Raw genomic sequence first — 19,118 nt, forward strand, 5'->3', positions numbered from 1 at the left:
AGAAGGATGGACCTGGTCGATGTGTTCTTATTTGTTTTTGTTTTTTCGGTCACACTTCTCCTTCAAAAATGTGTTATTTAATTGCTAGAAGACCCAGGACTCAGAGCCCCATCCTCCTTCCTTCCAGGTCTTCCTTCTAAGTTTGAATGCAATCTGTGACATTTAATAAAAATCATTGATTAAAAATCTTAATATCTATATAGATAATGGTTGTTGAGGTAACTGAAATGTACATTTTTCAAAGAGGTTCCAGTTTCAAGCAGAAACCAAGGCAGTGCTATTTGGTTTTATTATATGGAAAACACTTTGCCTGATGGTGAGGATTACAACTGGCTGGCTTAACAATTATTTAACAATTATTTGTCAACGAAAATCACATCTTGTTGTCAGAAGCAGCAGTAAACTTATATGTTTTTTTTAAAGAGATATGCAGTAGCTGAGCTGGATGAACCTATTCATTTTTGAATGAAGCAGTCTCATTATGAAGTCCGTAAAACAATGAATCTATTGATAATAATATCATGGTGCTTAGACCTGCTTCTAACAACATACAGCCACTTTAATACATACATCTGCTAGCCTTCAGATAAGACCGTCCCTGTCTTATCCCTCCTCCTACACCTTACCCATCTGCGCAGCCATTCTCCCCTTCTCTCTCAACTATTCCCTTCCCCCTGCCTTTCTTTTGTGACAGCATAAAATGTGGCCCTTTCTTTACTTTGAGTTTTGGGTGCTTAAGATCAGCCAAATATTTGTTGTGGTGGAGATTCAAGGGTTTATATCTGCTGTTGCCATCTGAGGAATCTGAAGCTTGCATCTGGGCCTTGTGTTTCTTGGTGTTTGGTGCACACAGGGTCTGATGTTTTTCTCTCACAGCTCATCTGGCATTTTAACAATGTCATCCCTGACTTTTTGGAATATTTGGCAGTCTTTGGTTTTTTAAATTTGATTTTGGTTTTCATGGGACTGTCTTCGGAGAAACAAGCTGTAGTTTGGTAATTTCCTCCATTAATTTATTTTGTGACATGTCCATAACATTTGTTGTTTAGGGTAGTTGACCTTCATCTTTAGATTAGATGTTGTATATTGTCGTAACGTAATACATTTGTTAATTTTGATCTGGTTGTGAGTTTGCTCTGCCTATCAACAAATTGGCAATTTAATTGATAATTAATATATTTAATAATAATGACCAAATTACATCAAATAAATATATTGTATATGATGGATCAGTGAGATGTTTTAACTGTTGATACACTTGTGTTTGGTATTCAGAGTGCTGGATGTTAAGTGAGGGTGTTAGCCATTAAAATCTCAGGATTCAGAACATAAAAACATTTTACTCAGTCCTCATTGCTCTGACAGTCTGTTGCCCCAGCTAGTCTGTTGGTATATTAAAGGTAACTCTAAGGGCACCAGGACCCTCCAAAACCAGAGGCCTGCCCTGCCTTGCACTGATTAGGTTACCATGGCAGTTCCATCAAACTTACATGCCCTCCTGAGTGAGGGCCCATGCATTAGTGTGCTGCAGCGTTTAGTATAAGAAGTGAAGTCTTTGCATTCTCCATTTCATTCCGACACACTCAGTTTTCTGAGGTAAACTTCTTACAGGGCCCACCAGGTGGCGCTGGGACTTGTGCATTTGTGGAGCACGTGTTTGATGAAATTAATTCTGAATGAGCTGCTGGGACCCCCCAACCATTTAATCCTCAGGGTAAAATTTCTCATCAGCGACATCTTACAGGCTTCAGGTCGGGTGGCACTTATACAGATAATTGATCAGCTACCTTCCAGTTACACCTCTGTGCCACGATTAATATCTCCCCATCTGACATGGGCAGGGTCTGCAGAGCTCCTTGCCTGCTGGGAGATGGTCCTAGTCATCTGTTTTTGTGACAAAGCATGTTATTTCATGTGAAATGCAGTCTTGATTTTGTAAGCAGGTAAAAGCTCAGTAATATAGTTTACGTGCTTGCCCTAAAAGCCATTAATACATTAAGCCATTAATATTTAAAGCAAAGCTTTTCCATGTTTAAAGCAAATTAGAATTGAGGGCACAGGTATAAGGACTGAGGAAATATGTGTTCTTTTACTTTAATTTAGAGCTTTGCTCTTTAGAGCTTTTTAAAATCTAATGGTATGGCATAGCTTGAGATACATATTGCCAAAGCGTACTGATCAATTTGCTAAGAAGTACCTAAAAGAGCATGTAGAGTTCTGGAAAAAGATCTTATGGACAGATGAGAGCAGGATTGACCTGTATATGAGTATTTATTATTATTATTATTATTTATTTTATTTTTTTGTATGGCTATTTTACTTATGAAGGATAATCTCTACTTTGAGAATAACTTCTCTAGAATTTTGGAAAGAAATGCTAATTTTGAAATGGCCAGTTGTTATTCAGGATGGAAGTATCCAATTAATATATACATTTATTTTATTTATTTTTTTACAATCGGCTGAACCTTTGACATCTAAAATAACATAACTGATTCTGTAACTAGAACACTGAGCACAAAGTTACAGTTCCCAGGCATTACATTTTAATGTCAATGTAGATGCAGATTTTAATGTAGATTTTTACAATACTGTAGTTCATTTTTTAATTTTTTATGAATGGTGCCTGTATTATTTCTGTAATGTTAGCTTCATGCAAGAACAGTCTCTGCAGTTGTTTGCCACCAGTTGACCTAGTTACAGTGAATATGGAATTGAGGGAGAGCTAGATCTGGACCGCACCTGTGTGTAATTACGAGAACAAAAGAGAACACCTGCTGGATTTTCTGGACTGGCCTTTCCTTCATCTGTTTTCAGCTTAATTGCTGAAAGAAGTATCACTGTAGAGCCTAAGTTTCTTTGAACTACTTAGATTGCCTTTGTGAGAAAATAAACCCAGTGCCTTGTTGGATATCCCACATATTTTACAATCAGACTTGTGATGGACAGGTTAGTGTTCATCACATTGAACCTATTTTCCAGAGATTTATTTTTGAATTGCTGTCAGTGTTTTCCCCATGGAGCTTAAAGGCAGGCCTCATATTTATTGTGAAGAAAGGTAAAGGCAATTGTAGACACACACAGTGAAGGTCAATCTCTCTCACACCCTATTTTCCCTCTTTCCTTACAGATAGACTGAAGCAACTTTGTTTTTTTCTTGATGCGGGCTTAATTAGCTAAATAAGGTGCATCAGAAACAGCATGTGTTTAGTAGTTGGGTCACATGTTATATATTTTTTATTTAATTTATCTCTCTCAGCACATTCTGCTGACTGTATTCCCATTCATTAAGGATCCCTGCCTGGGAATTGCCTGAGCAAAACAAAAACTCAGAATTTAATGAAACATAAATAACAAACCACATGAAGAGCTTTAATCCCACGCTGATGAGCGTTCTGGCCTCCGTGCTCCCTCAGCACCAGAAATAATGCATAAACCCAGCGTGGAAAAAAACTCTCGCAAACGGCTGATTAAAAAGTTTGATCAGGGAGGGTTGGGAAGCTGTACTTCATCATGCTGTTTGTTTCTAGGTTAATCATGAAGCACGTTTCAAAAGGAAGTGGACGGTGGCTTTGAAGCTGATGGTTTGAGTAATGCAGGCTACCGCTGTGAACCAAAGGCTCTGGTTTCAGAAAGAGAAATCTGGACTGTGTTCAGTGCTTAATCCACTAACAACCAAGCTGATATCAATAGTACGATATATGGATGATCAAAATGAACATAGGAGAACATGTATAGATTGATTTGTTATTTGTTTGTTGATTGAGCCCAGCCTTTTTAAAATGTGTAGTAGAAACTACAATGAGAAGTTAAAATGCAAATGTTAGAAACAGAACAGAACAAAAAAAAATTAAAATTAAACAATTTAAAAAATATATTCACGCAATATTAAAATTATTTTAGTTCTATGCAGATTCAGATTAACTTCAATAAGCAATGTACATTAAAGTCAATGGTTAATGAACCAGTACTAGTTTTTTTTTTTTTGTTAGATCACAATTTAATCTTCACAATGTTTACTCAATATCAGTTTAGATGACTTCAGAGATCGCAATAACAGTGCAACTAGGATGCAATCATGAGGGTTGCCGATTACTGTTTATTTTATTGTTTGGCATTCTAACCTGTTCCATATCCGAGGAACAACAGTACACAGGGATTGCACAGTTAATCCGACTGATCCTGGGAGCCTGGCTTCACTTCAATCGCTGATTTTCACTCCTTGCATCTCTTCCTTATTTCCTTTCTTCACTTCTTAGCTCCACACAATGGAGGACGTGACGAAGAGATGCAAGGATGAGATACCAGCGTTGAGGAATCAATGCAACATGCGTTCGGCAAATGGAATGTTGTCGCTTAGTCAAGCATCAGTTTGAAGTGAAGTCAATGGCAGACGCGGCAGATGTGCAGAGGTGGATCCACTGGTGGATCATTTACATGTTACACATTCTGAAAAAAGACTTCCGCAAAGGCTGCACTTGTGTATCCTTATTGAAGCATCCTCTGGGAGCCTCCTCGCTCTTCACTCTTTAAGGACAGTTTAAAGTGTGAGGAGTCACGCTTCCAGGTCACTTGGAGATGAGGACAGATAAAATAAACAATTGGAATGAATCCACTTGCAATCCACACGTCCTGTTTCTTGTGTTTTATAACTCAGAGCTCTGCAGCACCCCCATCTGCACAAACAAGGGATGACATCAGAAACGATTTTAGTAACAATGATAGATAATGAAACTGAATTGTACTTTTCATAAAAATAAAATATAAAAACTGAAACAAAAATATATAATAATAATCATAGACCTTGGGCATGGAGGCGGGGTCTCACTTCCAGATCATTTAGCATAAACGTGCATTGTAATTTGCCTGTAATTGCTGTAATTACAGGAGGATCAAGGCGAACGTCTGCTGCTGAAGCTCATTTCTGCATGCAGGCCCGTGCTTTGAGAACAATTGAGGGATGGTACCCATTAATAATGTGTTCCATTATCAATGAGAAACCAAATCATTAACATCACCTTTCCTATGCTCCTATCATGGCTTTTATTTTACAAAATGGGCCTGTCACTTAGGCTTCATTGTATCCAGTGAAGCATGCACAACAAGACATGCATTCATGCCCCTTGGGCTGAGCAGAAGACAGAGACAGGGAAAGAGGATTTCAGAGGAGTCCAGTTTCAAAAATATTAAATTCTGAAAAGGGTGAAGCTGTTATGTCATTGTTGACTAACTTATGAATGAATATTCATTGAAAATGCTAGATCACTAAATCAGTGTTATTGCACCATCCCTAACTCTGATCACACCACATTCTGTGCACCACTAAGCCATTCTGACCATACATAATTTAATATTTTTGATTCCCAAATATAGACTGAGGCTGAAATCAAGAGAAATCAAGAGCGGTTCTAAATAATTGTACAAATTGGCAAAATATGTGTTTGAGCTTGCAGTGCATATAGCACTGTACAGAGGGAAAATTGAGGGAAATATGAGCAGCGAGGACAGCAAAGGGTTGTGGCCGAGTTTACAGCAGATTACAGATTTTAGGGAGAAAATGGAAGCCTTTGATGAAGATCTAGAATTACCTGACAGAGTGAATGAGGTTTTACTTTTGGTTTTATGTGCTCTGTCCACAGAATAGTACTCAGGTACCCTTTGAGCCAATGACTCCACTTTTATATTATTGACGAGGAGGTGAGGCACCCCTCAGTAGACAGAATCCCAATAAAGCAGGTGGTCCAGATCAAATCTTAGTTGCCAGTCCAAAACACGGTGCTGGGCAATTAGCACCTGTTTTTACTGGAGTCACTTCAACAGTCCAAGGCTTTGTCTGTTTAAAGTTTATCATTGTTGTACCAGTTCCTAAGAAGACAAATGCCTTATGTTTAAACAAATATCTTCCAATTGCCCTTACCTCAATAATAATGAAGGTTTTTCAGCAACTGGTTCAAGAGTATCTGACTTGTATTCAACCAGACCGGCACCAGTTCACCTATTGCGAGAATAGGTCAGAAGATGCACTCTTTCTGTGCCTTCAATAAATTTAACAGCACCTGGAGTCTCCAATCACATGCACAAGTTATTGGTGCAGACTACAACTCAGCATTTAATACAGCAATTCCCCAAATACTTTTTCTGAAATTAATTGGCATGGGGGTTAATCAAGCAATGTGCCAATGGATTCCGAACTTTTTAAGGGATAGGAAGCAAATGGTGAGAGTCCGTAAAAAGCTCTCTAAGCATTGCACTCTTAACTCTGGTGCTCCTCTGCTGCTGCCTATTTCCCTTCCTCTACTACATGTACACTAATTATTTCACTGCTCAGGATGATTCGGTCAAATTAAGTAAATTTGCAGATGATACCGCTACGGTGTGGTTGATAGTTAATGATGATGAATCTGCTTATAGGATGGAGGTGTCTAACCTGGTACGACCAGAATAATCTCCAACTACAGCAAATATCAAGGAAACTAGGTCAGTTGTTATTATTTTAGGAGGATAAGAAAGGTTACACCAACTCATAATTGATGGTAAGGCAGTTGATCAGGTAAAATAATTTAAAAATTTTAGGCACAACGATTGCTGCTATTTTGATATGGGAGAGCAATGTCAAAGGCACTGTGAAAAAGCATATCACAGACTATATTTTTTTGGTGCAGCTTAATAAATTTGGTGTTTCTCAGAGTGCCATGGTTCAGTTTTACAGGTCAGTCAGAAAAAGTGTGTTAACGTTCTCTAGGACAGTGTGGAATGACAGTCTGACTGTCTTGGAGAGCAAACAACTTGGGAAGGTGGTCAAGATTGCAGCTAGGACAACAGGTTGTAGTCTTCCATCTCTCACCTCAATTAATAAAATCAAAAACCTCTGAAAATCATTAGTGACTAGTCCCATCCATTATTTTCCCTTCTTGAACCTCTCCCTACAAGTTTATGGGCTCTATCTTCTGGAGTCAATGTTGCACGCCACGTGGGTGCTGTCAATAGTGTGGTGCATGGGCGCATTGGGCGTGGCTATTTAATGTCGGTATTTTAATGGCGCAAATCAAAAATGACTATGAGCTGCACTAAATTACACTCACACATCCCCAGCAGCAGCTCTCCTCACATTTCTGGCACACAGAAAGTCAGGAAATTACCAAGCAGCTCAGGCATGTCAAAATCCATGACTAAAACACCTTTTAGCCAGTGCGGTGGCTCACAACACGCCGTGCACAGGCTGTAAAATAGGGGCCTGCGAACTGAGGTGAATGGTCTGATTAACAGAATCCTAGCTGGTCATGAACACTTTACAATGAATGTGCTATGTTGCATAGACTTTTTAATCACACGTCTATGGGCGCATTATGTTTTTATACTAATTATTCTGTACAAGTTGTCATTTTTTATCACCAGAAATTCTGTTCTATTGTGCCATCTGTATTTTGAATGTATGAAACATATCCATTTTCATTATTGCTGTTTTTATGTTTTTATGAGCTCACCAAGACAAATTCCTAACTACCTTGAATCTTGAAATTTTGCTATGGGGTATTCTGATTGATTTTTATGCATCAGAAATTGACAGCAAAATGCAGCTCTATGAATGAATAAAGAATAAACTCTCACAAGTCTCCAATTACCCTCTCAATAGCTCAGTTGTATTTTTGTAAGTTTTTTAAGCATTTATATTCCAAGCCAGCTAACTTGACAAGACAAAATATTATTTGTTGTTATCATTCCTGTTGTTATGATGCTGTTATTAATGTTCATATAGCCTGGCTCACTTAATACCTTACCAGAATTTTTCTCCACTGGCCACAGAATCCTCTCTTCCCTTAATATTATAGCTGTAAGGCACAGATTAATATGGCTTTGGTACAAAATGAAGAAAAATACACGACTCCCCCAAACACTTCTCTGCTGGCTTTCATGGCCTGTTTTTTTTTTCCACCTAAACAGAAGTTATGTATTTTGGAGAATTCTGTAATCCTTCTGTCTGGACCATATCTCACACTGATTCATCTGGAACAATTGCCCAGGAGGTGGATATATGAAATCAGCTGGCTTTAAATGTAATTATTGCTTCCGGGGAGAAGTATGGCTCACAGAGGGGCGTCACGGCCGGCGCGCTTCCCACCCCCGGCCTGGCGCACTTCTGTTATGGAAAACAATATTGCAGAGCTCAGGCGGTAATCAAGGGTGGCAAAGGAACAGGAAATGGAATTTGCTGCATGCTCTCTTTTTTTTTTCTTTCTCAGAAAGTCATGCAACTTTGCAAAAAGTCTTACATTCAACCTTCATCATTTGCTTAATACTGTTGTTACTGATATCATTCGCCTGTCTATATATAATTAATAACTGGCTATTCTAGAGTTCCAGTGTGCCTTGAAATCTGTATGCATGCTAGTCTAATAATGAATCAGAGATACAGTACAAGTACACATTTTGTTCAGTTATATAAAAACATGGATTTTTAAAAAATGAATTGTGTTTTTTGCCCCCTTTTTTTTCCCATTATTGAAATGCCCCATCATTCCTACAATGCAAGAGAATACACACAAGCACCCATGTCCTCCAAAAGGAAAACGGTTTATTTTCCCTTCGGAATCTATGGTCAGAGTTGCTGCAGTTTCTGTACTGGTGGACTGCACAACATTGTGACATTGTGGCCTCTATTTTCCAGAATCAATGGCACAGCTCATTGGCGCACTGGGTGTGGCTACTGAATGTTGGTGTTTTCATGACCAGAGGAGCACATGCTGCAGGTGCAAAATGGGCTGGATTATGCTGAATATATTAGCAGTGGTTGTGTCTCTGCTGGATTCACTCCTAGCCATTCAAATGACCTGTTTTCATTTCCTTTTAAGAGTAGGGCACACCCTGGCATACTGCCAATTTCTGTGGTCTAAAACTGCAGTCCCTAAATCTGTTTTGTATTGATATCGCTAAAAAATGTATACTATCACTGTAATAATGCATTTGTTTCACAAGGTTGTCTAAAATCACACACTCCCTATGCTTAATCATTCTTTGTGTTTTAGTCCCATTGTTTTCAGCTATATTGGGTGTTTAATTGCAGTGCTGGCCATGTTCAAGTTGCATTTTATTTTCATTCTTTTTATTATAGACAGATGTAAATAAGAATGGAATACAGGACCCCTGGGACCAGAGTGTAGCAAAAGAAGGTAGAACAGCCATAAAAAAATGTAAAAAAGGAAATAAGTACAGAAATTTAAAAAGAAAAAAGATAATGAACAATGAATGCAAAGTTTGCTTTTTTCCTGCTTGTGGGATTAAAGTCAAACTGGAGAGCATATTATCCACAGAAACTGGCCTTTGAATTGGCTGATCATGTGTGCAATGCATGGGAACACTCCCCGGAATTAGCAATATGGCACACACTGGCCTGCAACTTGCACCATAGACCTGGGTTGAGCTGATGGGTCACACCAGGCACAAATTGCAGACTGATCCTAAAATTGCAATGCACTGCACTAAAATTGCGGTGCACTGCTCGGTCTTGACTGACACACCCCCAACAGCAGCTCTCCTTCCACTTCAATGCATGGTCAGTCACAAAATTACCAAACAACACAGGTGCATCAAAATACCACTTTGCCAGTGTGACAGCTGGCAGCACACTACGCACCAACCGGAAATAAAGCCCTGTGTGTTGCTGTCATCCCTAGCACGGTCCAGTTCCTTGAAGGTAGAAATATATATAGTTCTGCAGCTCTCTTGACTTTGGTATGGACCCATGTGAATAGTTTTGACAGGCTCTTTTCCTCACTGCCAACAGCTCTCCAAAGGCAAGTGAGTTTTGCAGGGCGGTTCACCGATGCCACTGTCAGTGTTGATACTCGCTTACCTGTGGTCCCTGAGGTCTCTTCCCTGCAATTCATCATTGGTTCACTAAGGACAAACTCCCTCTACCTTCTCTCTACTCTGGTTTGCTCACTTGGGACAACAGAGTTTGCCCTGGTCCTCCACCAGGCATCCATAGTGATTTGTTATTCAGTGTAAAAGCTCCCTCAGGCTTGAATGTCAAGCGTTGCAATGTTGGCCTGATGTTGGTATTAAATCCTTGTTCATGCATCACCTCATCCTCACCTCAATCTTCCTGCTTCCCCCCCCACCTCATCCTTACCTCAGCCTTCCTGCCCCCCCACCTCATCCTCACTTCAGCCTTCATGCCCCCCCTCCCCCGTTTGTGCCGCAACGCTTGTTTCACTTAACCGACAAGACCTCTTTTCATCCCGATCAGCCTAGTGAGAACAGTTGTTCTTTTAGAGCTCTGAGTTCTTATACATGGAATTGCTGTTACATTTGAATGGAGGGTTGCTGTATTTCATTTCCCAAATGGCAAAGACATCCCTGTTCCACTGTATTTATGCACAGTGCTGTTCATGACCTTGTATAAGCTTTGACTGGGGAAACGTGAGGCAAATTAACTGCCTTGTTGACAAGGTGCTCTGTTCTATTGTATTCGCAACGCATGAGTCACGCCGTTTACTGGGAGAATCCCTCAGTGAGCTGTTTTGTCTGATTAATGGATTTAATACAGACTTATCTTTTGAGAGTTTTTTTTTTTTTTTTCCTTGAAAGGAATCTTTCACTAATGAATTTAAGCCCGGATTTTAAGTAGCTTCATACACCACACTGTGACTGCTCTTATCTTTCTTGCAGATGTTTTGCATTTGTAACCATAGCAACTTGTGCCATCGCCTTTAGAGGCCCAGCAGTGCATAGCCCTGTTATGGCTCAGACAGGGAAAAAAATGAAGAAATGGTACCCGGCCAAATCTTCTGATAGAGCAATGGGGACATTGTACTGAATGTGGCATAGTTCCTCTCTATCACTTAACTCACTGCCTTCATTGAAGATATCATGACAGTCTTTTAAGAATGGAAAACTGTCTGGGGAAAGTGCCCAGTGTAAATACCACTGCCGTTCTTTTACTGCCCGCCCACCTGAGAATCCACCTCCAGCAGATTATGTATAGCATGCTGGCCACTTACTCCACTTCCTCTTTGCCCAAGTTTTTTTGTGTGTGTGCAATGTCTGCAAGCCCTACTTTCCTCTCTAAATAAAATGGGAATATTCCAGGTTCTGCAATCAGCCAAGCTGTGTTAATCCAGTAGAAAATATTGTCCACAGACAGATGCCGCTCCCCATTCAATGGTTCCGCATTGAAGAACCATCTTTAGCTTGCTTCAAAATACAGATCGCCCCATGTACCTTTTAAGCGCTTTCCTTAGTCAGTGGCATTCAGTTTCTCAATAATGAACACATATAAGGTTACATTTTTTTATGACATTGACCATGTTTAATATTTTCATTTTTGAGAACGAAAGACAGTTAACTATATCTTTCAGAAAGCCAATGTAGAAAAAAATATAATATGCTTTGTAAAATCCTGCTTGCAACTCTTTTGGTCATTGGTTATATATTTATATGATTTATAGCTATAAAGCAAGAGCATTTCTAAAATAATATGGCTATAATAATGCAGATAATATATTCCTGCCTCTCACCTAATGCATGCTGGGATATCCAGCAATCAGCTCAGGTGTTGTCTGTTGCCTTTGTTAGGCCTGGTAATAAGGCACAGCCTGCTGTGCCTTCAGGCAGAGACACTTGCAGAACACTGCCATTACATGGTTTGCTCTCTACCAAACCCTCTGGACCTCCCTAGGAGTTTTGCCTCTGTTTCTGCAAGAGGACTTTTTGTTTTCTGTTTTGTGGCACCCAGATGTGGGGATGTTTTTTTGTTATCTTGCTCAATCACTGCCCCGCATGGTAGATCCGGCCAACATCATGCCAGTTTATTTTGAACATTGCAAACATTTTGGGGTTCAAACCAACCCCTATTTCTGAAAGGGTAGTATTTCTGAGGTTGTACTGTATATGTGAAATGAGCATAAGGATGTGTGTGCCTGCTCGTGAGGTGACATATGTCTGGTGTAGAGTGACAGTGTCTCTAGTGTACAGACAGCCAGCTGCCTATTAGTGACACCTCCACAGAAACAGGTGGCAGACTGACTATGCATTGCCAACAGACTGACTGGCTCTACCTGTGCATAACCTGCAGACTCAGAGCAGACTGCATAGCATCATCAGGCTCACTGTGGAACAGACTGTTGATATTTGCAGACAGCATGTCACATGTCTGCGTACTCAGTGTAGAACAGAATGTAGTTGCTCAGTATGTTGCTTTGAGCCTCTGACTGGGTTGTGTGTGGTGGAAGCGTGCAGGGTCAAGGGATGCGGAGATCCTATTGGACAACCTGATGCCTGCTGTCCATCAAAGCCCCTAAATCTGCACCAGTGATTGATCAGGTATGGGGGCAGCTGCCCTGACAGTCAGTCTTGCCCAGGTTAATGCCCCAGGTCAGGGTTCAGAGCTGATAAGCAATAATGGGGAAAACTGTTTCAAGTGGGAGTGTAATTGTGTTGGAGGGCCCCTTCTCCATCAACATGGAGAGAGAGAGAAGGGTTGGGTAGAAAGTCGAGGAGGGGAGATTCAACAGCTGGGGCCTGTGATGAGAACCTGGGAGCTGGATTATTGCATCTCATTGATCACTGACAATGTTAGAAGGAGCACAGCATGATCAGTCATGCTGTTACAGGAAATGCATTGTCCTTCTATTTGGGAACAAATGTATCATGTTTATTTTTATTAAAATTGTTATTTTCTTTTGTGGCTCTGCTTTTTAAGGCTTTTCTTTTTTCTAGTGTTTGAGAGAGATACTGTCTCCTTGGCAACGCACATTGGGAACAGCTGAGATGTGCGCGGTTTCGTGCTGACTGATTGTGCTGGTTGGTGTGACGGGCATTTTGCTGGGCGTAAGCCCCATTGCTCCCGATCGATGTGCAACATAAGTCCCCTGTCTCCAGCACAGGGAGAGCGTTTGACTTGCTTAAGGCTCCAGTCAATATAAGCACAATAAAAATAACTATAAAATGTAACAATATCCATCCAACCATTATTTGCTAGCACCAAAGGACTTTTTTTTCAGCGTACCTACAAATCCGTTTTTCATTATATGAGATATTAGCCAAGGTCCTGCGTAACTGAGGTCATTAAAGACATCATGTATTGTGAAAAGTATGAGGTTATCTGCTGTCTTAGTCAAATGTTAGATATTGCTACATCAGGCTGGGCACCTAATGATTTACTGTTTAATTTACATAATTATTCCTCTCTACCCCAGTCTCTGTGTGGTAAGTGTTCTGGTTGTACATTGCCAAGGTGGGTGCTACACATTTTTGATTATTTAGAGGACCCCCGATTACTGTGAAATGCTGTATGTAAATGATTGTGACGGATGCCATATAAACAGAGCCTTTTGAATATTATTAATCGCCAAGCATTCAATAGTTTGAATAGCCTTACTGAAACTGTCTGACTTGTGCTATAAATTGTTGTCAAGCTTTGATAATTTTTCCTCCACACTTCTCTCACCTTCCCATAATTCCATGCTCATCTGTAGTGCATCGTCTCCCAGCCCTGTGGCCTTATCAGTGGTTCATTGAAATTCATCATGTGAAGCTCATCTTATTTTGAGGGCAAGACTCCCCCTGCTCATTTAGCTAAGTGTATTAAAGGCAGCACGTTCCAAGCGACTAGGATCTTGTCTTGATGTTTTTGTTTAGTCTCCTACTGCCTAATTAATACTTTGGAAGGTATGGCCCTCTGGGGATTTTAAACTGTGATGGCATACAACCTGACTGTTAATTAGTGCTCTAGGCTAACTCCTGCTGATAAAGCCCTGGTTTAATTGCAAAATCATTCCCAGCAATTCCCTTAGTTAAGCTTCATTGAACATAGTTTGAGCAGTTATTAGGTGTGTGTGGATGTGTGTGTGTATGTGTGTGTTTGTATATATGCTCTGGATTTTCGAGCTTGTATGTCTGTACATGCGTGTGCATTTTTGGGTGTGTAATTGCTCTGGGTCAGTCAAACTGTTCAACGCCTCTTTGAACTCTAAAGGATGGGCCTGTCACTCACCTAGTAATTAATCAAAATCCATGGACTGCAGCAACATTCACATCATAAAGACAACAGCACAGAATAATTGTGACAGCTGTGGTATATCAAATAACCATCACTGTCAAACACGTGTATACAGTAATTCTCTTATTCTGGTGATGACGTGCTTTGTAGCTTTGTGTCACTGACATCACTTGTCAGTCCTTGTTAGTGCTTGAGCCATCCATTGTCCCCTAATTGGGAGTCCACACAAAATGGGTGGTGGGATTGTATGAGGTGGGTTCCGGAATTAGTCTGTAGGACTAGGCTATGCTAGTATGTGTATTTAAAGGCACAAGATTTCTAACTTGGGTCCCAGTATTAAAACGTATTTTGAATTTGGGTCTCAATATTTAAAAGTTTAAGAACCAGTGCTTTATAGTCACCAAAGACACCTCCCCTCTATGCACTGTGCAGACGTGTGTCCCTAAATCCCTTGTCATGTTCACTAAACTGCACAGTGGTGCAGTCACCAATCCACCTCACATGATGGTGAAATTTAAGATTACTGCTCAGCATGGTGTTTGCCAGTTGAGGGAGACATTTGTGTCAGATTTGGTAAGACATTGGGGTTTATGAAAGTTATGACAAGTAAAGTGAAGAGGCATATAGCAGGGGATGGAGATAATGTTATGAAAACAGAAGGGAAACATGGATGACAGAAATTGAGATGGAATACAATAGAGAATAGCAACATGAGAGAGGGAATTAATGTGTCTAGCAAATCTGTGTATTTGCTTATTTGTGTGTGTGTGTTCTTATACTGTATGTGTGTGACTGAGTGCATTTTGTACATGTGCCTGTATAATTGTGTGAAATGTCTCTTGTATTTCATTGCCTTGAGTGACTACACTCCGTTGTAAGCATGGAGGTCGAAGGATTACAGCACTAAAACATTAGGGAGCTCATTTAACATAAGTGAAGGTACATTTTAGCTCCAACATACTTTCTCTTTTTTAAATGGGCCTCTGTCATTTACCCGAGGAAAAGATAACAAAAACCTAAATCCCCAGAGCTCACTTAACGGTTGTACTTAAATGTCAACCCCCCCCCAAAAAAAAAAAAACAGTAAAAGACAAACAATTAAAGTGAGGCATTCATAACAGTGCTCAGGGCTTCAGAGTAGCAGGAAGAGGAAGGGGGTTTGCTGAGAAGGACTTCCTGGGAGATAATGATAAGGAGGTCAGATGAAGGCTGGAGCCGTGGCTGCTCACCCTTAGGCAGGTGCAGGTTTGTTTGGCCTTGGTGGTAAAGGGCCCTCAGCGCTGTCCGCCCACACTCTACCAGGCGTTCCCTCTCTCAGCCTCCGCTAGTGTCTGTCCGTGCTTCATTCATCAGCCCGGAACAGAACAACTCCAGCTGCATGCCACTGTTGGACAGTGGTCCTGAGCGGGCCTGCCTTCCGCTTTCCCAACAGGCAGCGGTTTTATTGCTTGTAATTCTTTTTTCTTTCTTTGACCATGGAAGAAAATATAACCAAATGAAGACCAAATGAAAAGGGACTGACTGATCAGATTTTTCTTTATATGTACACTGTAGAGTGTACTCTGTACACTCTGTTTTATTCTGGGAATGTTGTACTGGTTGTTGCTTTGCTGACTGACTCCATTAACCCAGTTGCAGTCATGCTATACTATGCATAAGCTGTTCTGCTGGTCTGGACAGCTCTGGTCTGGTGGAAAAGCCATTTTGTGAAGCAATACCTGCCATTGTCATACAATCTGTGGATAGAGAGCAGCAGTAAAGCGACAGATGCATACTGCCACTCCTATGCATAGGTAATGTAATGAGTTATGAGTGTAAATATGACTGGGTGGGAGGAAGGTCAGTGTGTCGGCAAGGTGTGGCCTGTCTCCTACCAAGTAGTGTGTGTTTTCCAGTTCTAGTTTTACTGCTTCTTAAACAAGTGCAAGGCAGGGTCATTCAGGTAAGTTTGGAGAATAGATGGACAGACATATAAATTGGCCTGGCATGCTGTTACAGACATGGTCAACACCTCTACTGAAATTCTCCCTTTTGTATCCACAGAGATCCTAAATGGGGGCGTGTACGTTGACCAGAACAAGTTCCTGTGCCATGCTGACACCATCCACTGGCAGGACATTGTCAAGAACTCCCGCTCAGAGCTCTTGGTGGTGCCCACCAATAGTAGTGTTGGATGTGAGTACCTTCTGCCAATAGGAAGATGCTGCACTATGGTGCATGTTATGATGTTTTTTGTAGGAAGTTGCTTCTTGTTCAAAACAACCGACATCGCCATTTGACCTCCATGTGTCCTCAAAACAGGCAGTCTAATCTCTAACTCTAATGAACTGATGTTTGCTTTCTGACTGAAAACTAGTTTATCATAAATACTATTTCTGGAGATCTCTTAAAAAAAACAAAGAATTGTCAGAGGGAATATTTCTCTCCTTCTCTTGCTAAAAAAATACAGAAATATTTTTTCACACAGCATTGATATGCAGTTCCGGATGAGTGAGGTGGAGAGAGACAGAGAACTGTTTAGCCAAGGCCTGAGTGCCAATGTGGAATCAAACTTGGCTGTGTGCTGGTCTTTCAACCCATTCCCTAGACTTAAGTATTCATAATCAGCAGCTTAATCAGAAAGAAAATAAATGTATACCAGCATACTGATGTCCTTTCCAATTGGTAAAAAATAATGGAGCACCTTTGGCAGTTGGCATGTTCTATACAATTCTGAGAAATGCCAGATTTTTCCTCTCTAATAGTCAATTAATTCACAAGTCAAGTTTTCTTGAGGAACTAGTAGTATAGCTCACTAGTGCCTTATTTTTAGTAGCTTCACTCACAAATCATACTGTGATGCTATGCAAAAATAAATTTAATTCATTTAAAAAAGAAAAAAAAACAAACAAACAGCCATGCTGTTAATTAAGTGTGCATTGGGAGAGTGTTGCAATTAAATCAGGCTGGAGCTAACAGGAATTTGAGCTCCTAAACATCTGATGTTCCCCAGCAGTGCAAGTGTGGGGAGGTCGTAGAAGGTGGGAGTAGGTGTGAAAGTATGTGGAGGGTGTAAGAGGTGTGCAGGTATAGGGAGGGTGTAGGGATGCTGGCTTTAGAATGGTGTAGAACATTTGCAGGTGTTTATAGGGTTAAGAATGTATGCAGGTGTGGATAGGGTGTAGTTATGCAAGCATGTAGAGGGTGTAGAAGGTGTCCAGGTGTAGGTGTGCAGGCATAAGGAGGGTATAGATATACCGGTAGAGGAAGGAGTAGAAGGTGTGACAAACTCCTCCGTTGTCACCCACAGGCAGGCGGTGCCACCGGACCTGCAATGGTCGCTGTTGGGGCCCCCGGGAGGACGAATGCCAGACCTGTGAGTATATCCCCATGGGCACCCTCCCCATTCTGCCCCCAGGCTTCCAACAGAGGCTAACACTGAAGCACCGGTATAAAGTGCAAACATCCCATAATGCACTGCAGCTTCAGCTATGCACTCTGCTCATCACCCCCCTCAGAAGATATAATTGCAGTAAGAATCAGAACTTGTGTACACTCTTTCTCTCGCTCTCTCTCTCTCACCTCCAGCAACACAGAAGAACACTTCACCACACCAAGCATAATTACTGCTGGCCCCACGGCCTCATGGGAGAGATGTTTTCATCTCCCCTACATTTGCAGGGCATTTCTTTCAGCTTCATCCTGCTTGTTTCTAGTGTTTTTATTATTATGTGTGGCACTTGCAAGTTGTCATCGGCGTACTTTCTGTCAGACAGATGGATAATATGAAATTTTGCACCATGAATTTTGAGGAAATTTTTTTTTTCAGCCCAATATTGGCAGGAATATCAAAAATTGGAGTGTGCCTGAGACAGTGTTGAGTAAGCTTCCATCGTCCCTCTTTTCTTCTGTTCCCCTTTTCCCACCCTTAAGTTCTCTCTTACTCTTCCCGTCTCTACTCCTCCCCCTCTCTGTGTCTGTGGGAACTGCAGTAAAATCATATTTAAATAAGCAATGAGTTACGATAAACTGTAAGACATGACAGCAACAGCGCATACCATTACACTCCCAACAAATGTTTGCTTTCCGTCACTCTCTCCCACACCCTCGCACTCCTCCCCCTCTCTTCCTCTCCCTCTCATTGCCCATTAAACATTGGCAGAGCTTCCGCATGCAGTCAGTTGTGCATATGTTATCCAATCAGCTCAGTTTGCTCTCTGCAGTGAAAAAATCAGGGGGCCTCTCCATTCCATTACAGAAGTCAAGCGGCCGCAGTCTCCTCCCCCTGCATCAGTAATTCACATCGAGGCGGTGCGTCTCCCGCCTGTGTTGGAGGCTTCCTGGGCCTCTCTTTCGGTCTCCCACCATCTGTGAGCCGGCCCCACACAGCCACCCATACGGCGGGATGTTAGTGTTACCAGCCCCCCCCCATGCTGATTGAGGTCTTAATAGGCCCATCAGTAACAGACAGGAGCCACCGAGGGGGCAGGGCCAAGCTGGCTGGGGAAGGTCATATGACCCACACAACAGGCAGACAACCCATCTGCTGAGCTTATTGCGCTGAACTCTCACCTTTTCCTGGTTTGCCTTGGGTCCTTTTTGTAATGCACTGCTTATAGATTATTCATAACCATCTTATAACCTATACCTATTATAAAATACTGCCATTCCTATTCGCTTTCCCCAGTGGCATAATTAAGACGCGTTATGGGAAGTGCTGCAGGATTTGAAACTTGCCGGATGAAAATGTCTGTGCTGGGATGTGCAGTACATTATAGCTTCTGCCGCCTGCGTCACAGGACAACCTGTGTGTAATAAAGACAGGACAAAGGCCATGTTTACTTCTGTGTTTCCCTGCAGTGGTGCGTTAGGCTTGCATGCGGTGGAAGTTGAGAATGAGCGGAAGGGTCTTATCAGCTCTCTGATTACATCCCAATAGCATTCTATTTTGTCTGCTGCTTGTGTCACAATGGTCTCAGTAAGAGTTTTTGAGGTATGAGATCATTTGGTTTAAGTGGATGTGGTGTGGCAGTTCTGTCCTGAAGATAACTGATGCTTGGTGTTGCTGTACTTTGTGAACTTTAAGACCAGCGTCACGATGGCACTTTGTTCTAAGCCTTTGGTATTTTCGGGCTTCATG

The 19,118-nt window shown here is 41.3% G+C and overlaps 1 protein-coding gene across 2 annotated transcripts in view; it reads left to right on the forward strand.

Annotated features, from left to right (window-relative positions):
* LOC118214654 (receptor tyrosine-protein kinase erbB-4-like) overlaps nt 1–19,118 on the forward strand; it is a 202,409-nt gene that overhangs the window by 119,383 nt on the left and 63,908 nt on the right. For both annotated transcript variants that reach the window (XM_035394785.1, XM_035394786.1), the window contains exons 4-5: nt 16,043–16,174; nt 17,289–17,354. In XM_035394785.1, the coding sequence (XP_035250676.1) occupies nt 16,043–16,174; nt 17,289–17,354 (198 nt within the window). The remainder of the gene's footprint in view (nt 1–16,042; nt 16,175–17,288; nt 17,355–19,118) is intronic.

Source organism: Anguilla anguilla, chromosome 15, assembly GCF_013347855.1.
Source record: "Anguilla anguilla isolate fAngAng1 chromosome 15, fAngAng1.pri, whole genome shotgun sequence".
Taxonomy (NCBI): Eukaryota; Metazoa; Chordata; class Actinopteri; order Anguilliformes; family Anguillidae; genus Anguilla; species Anguilla anguilla.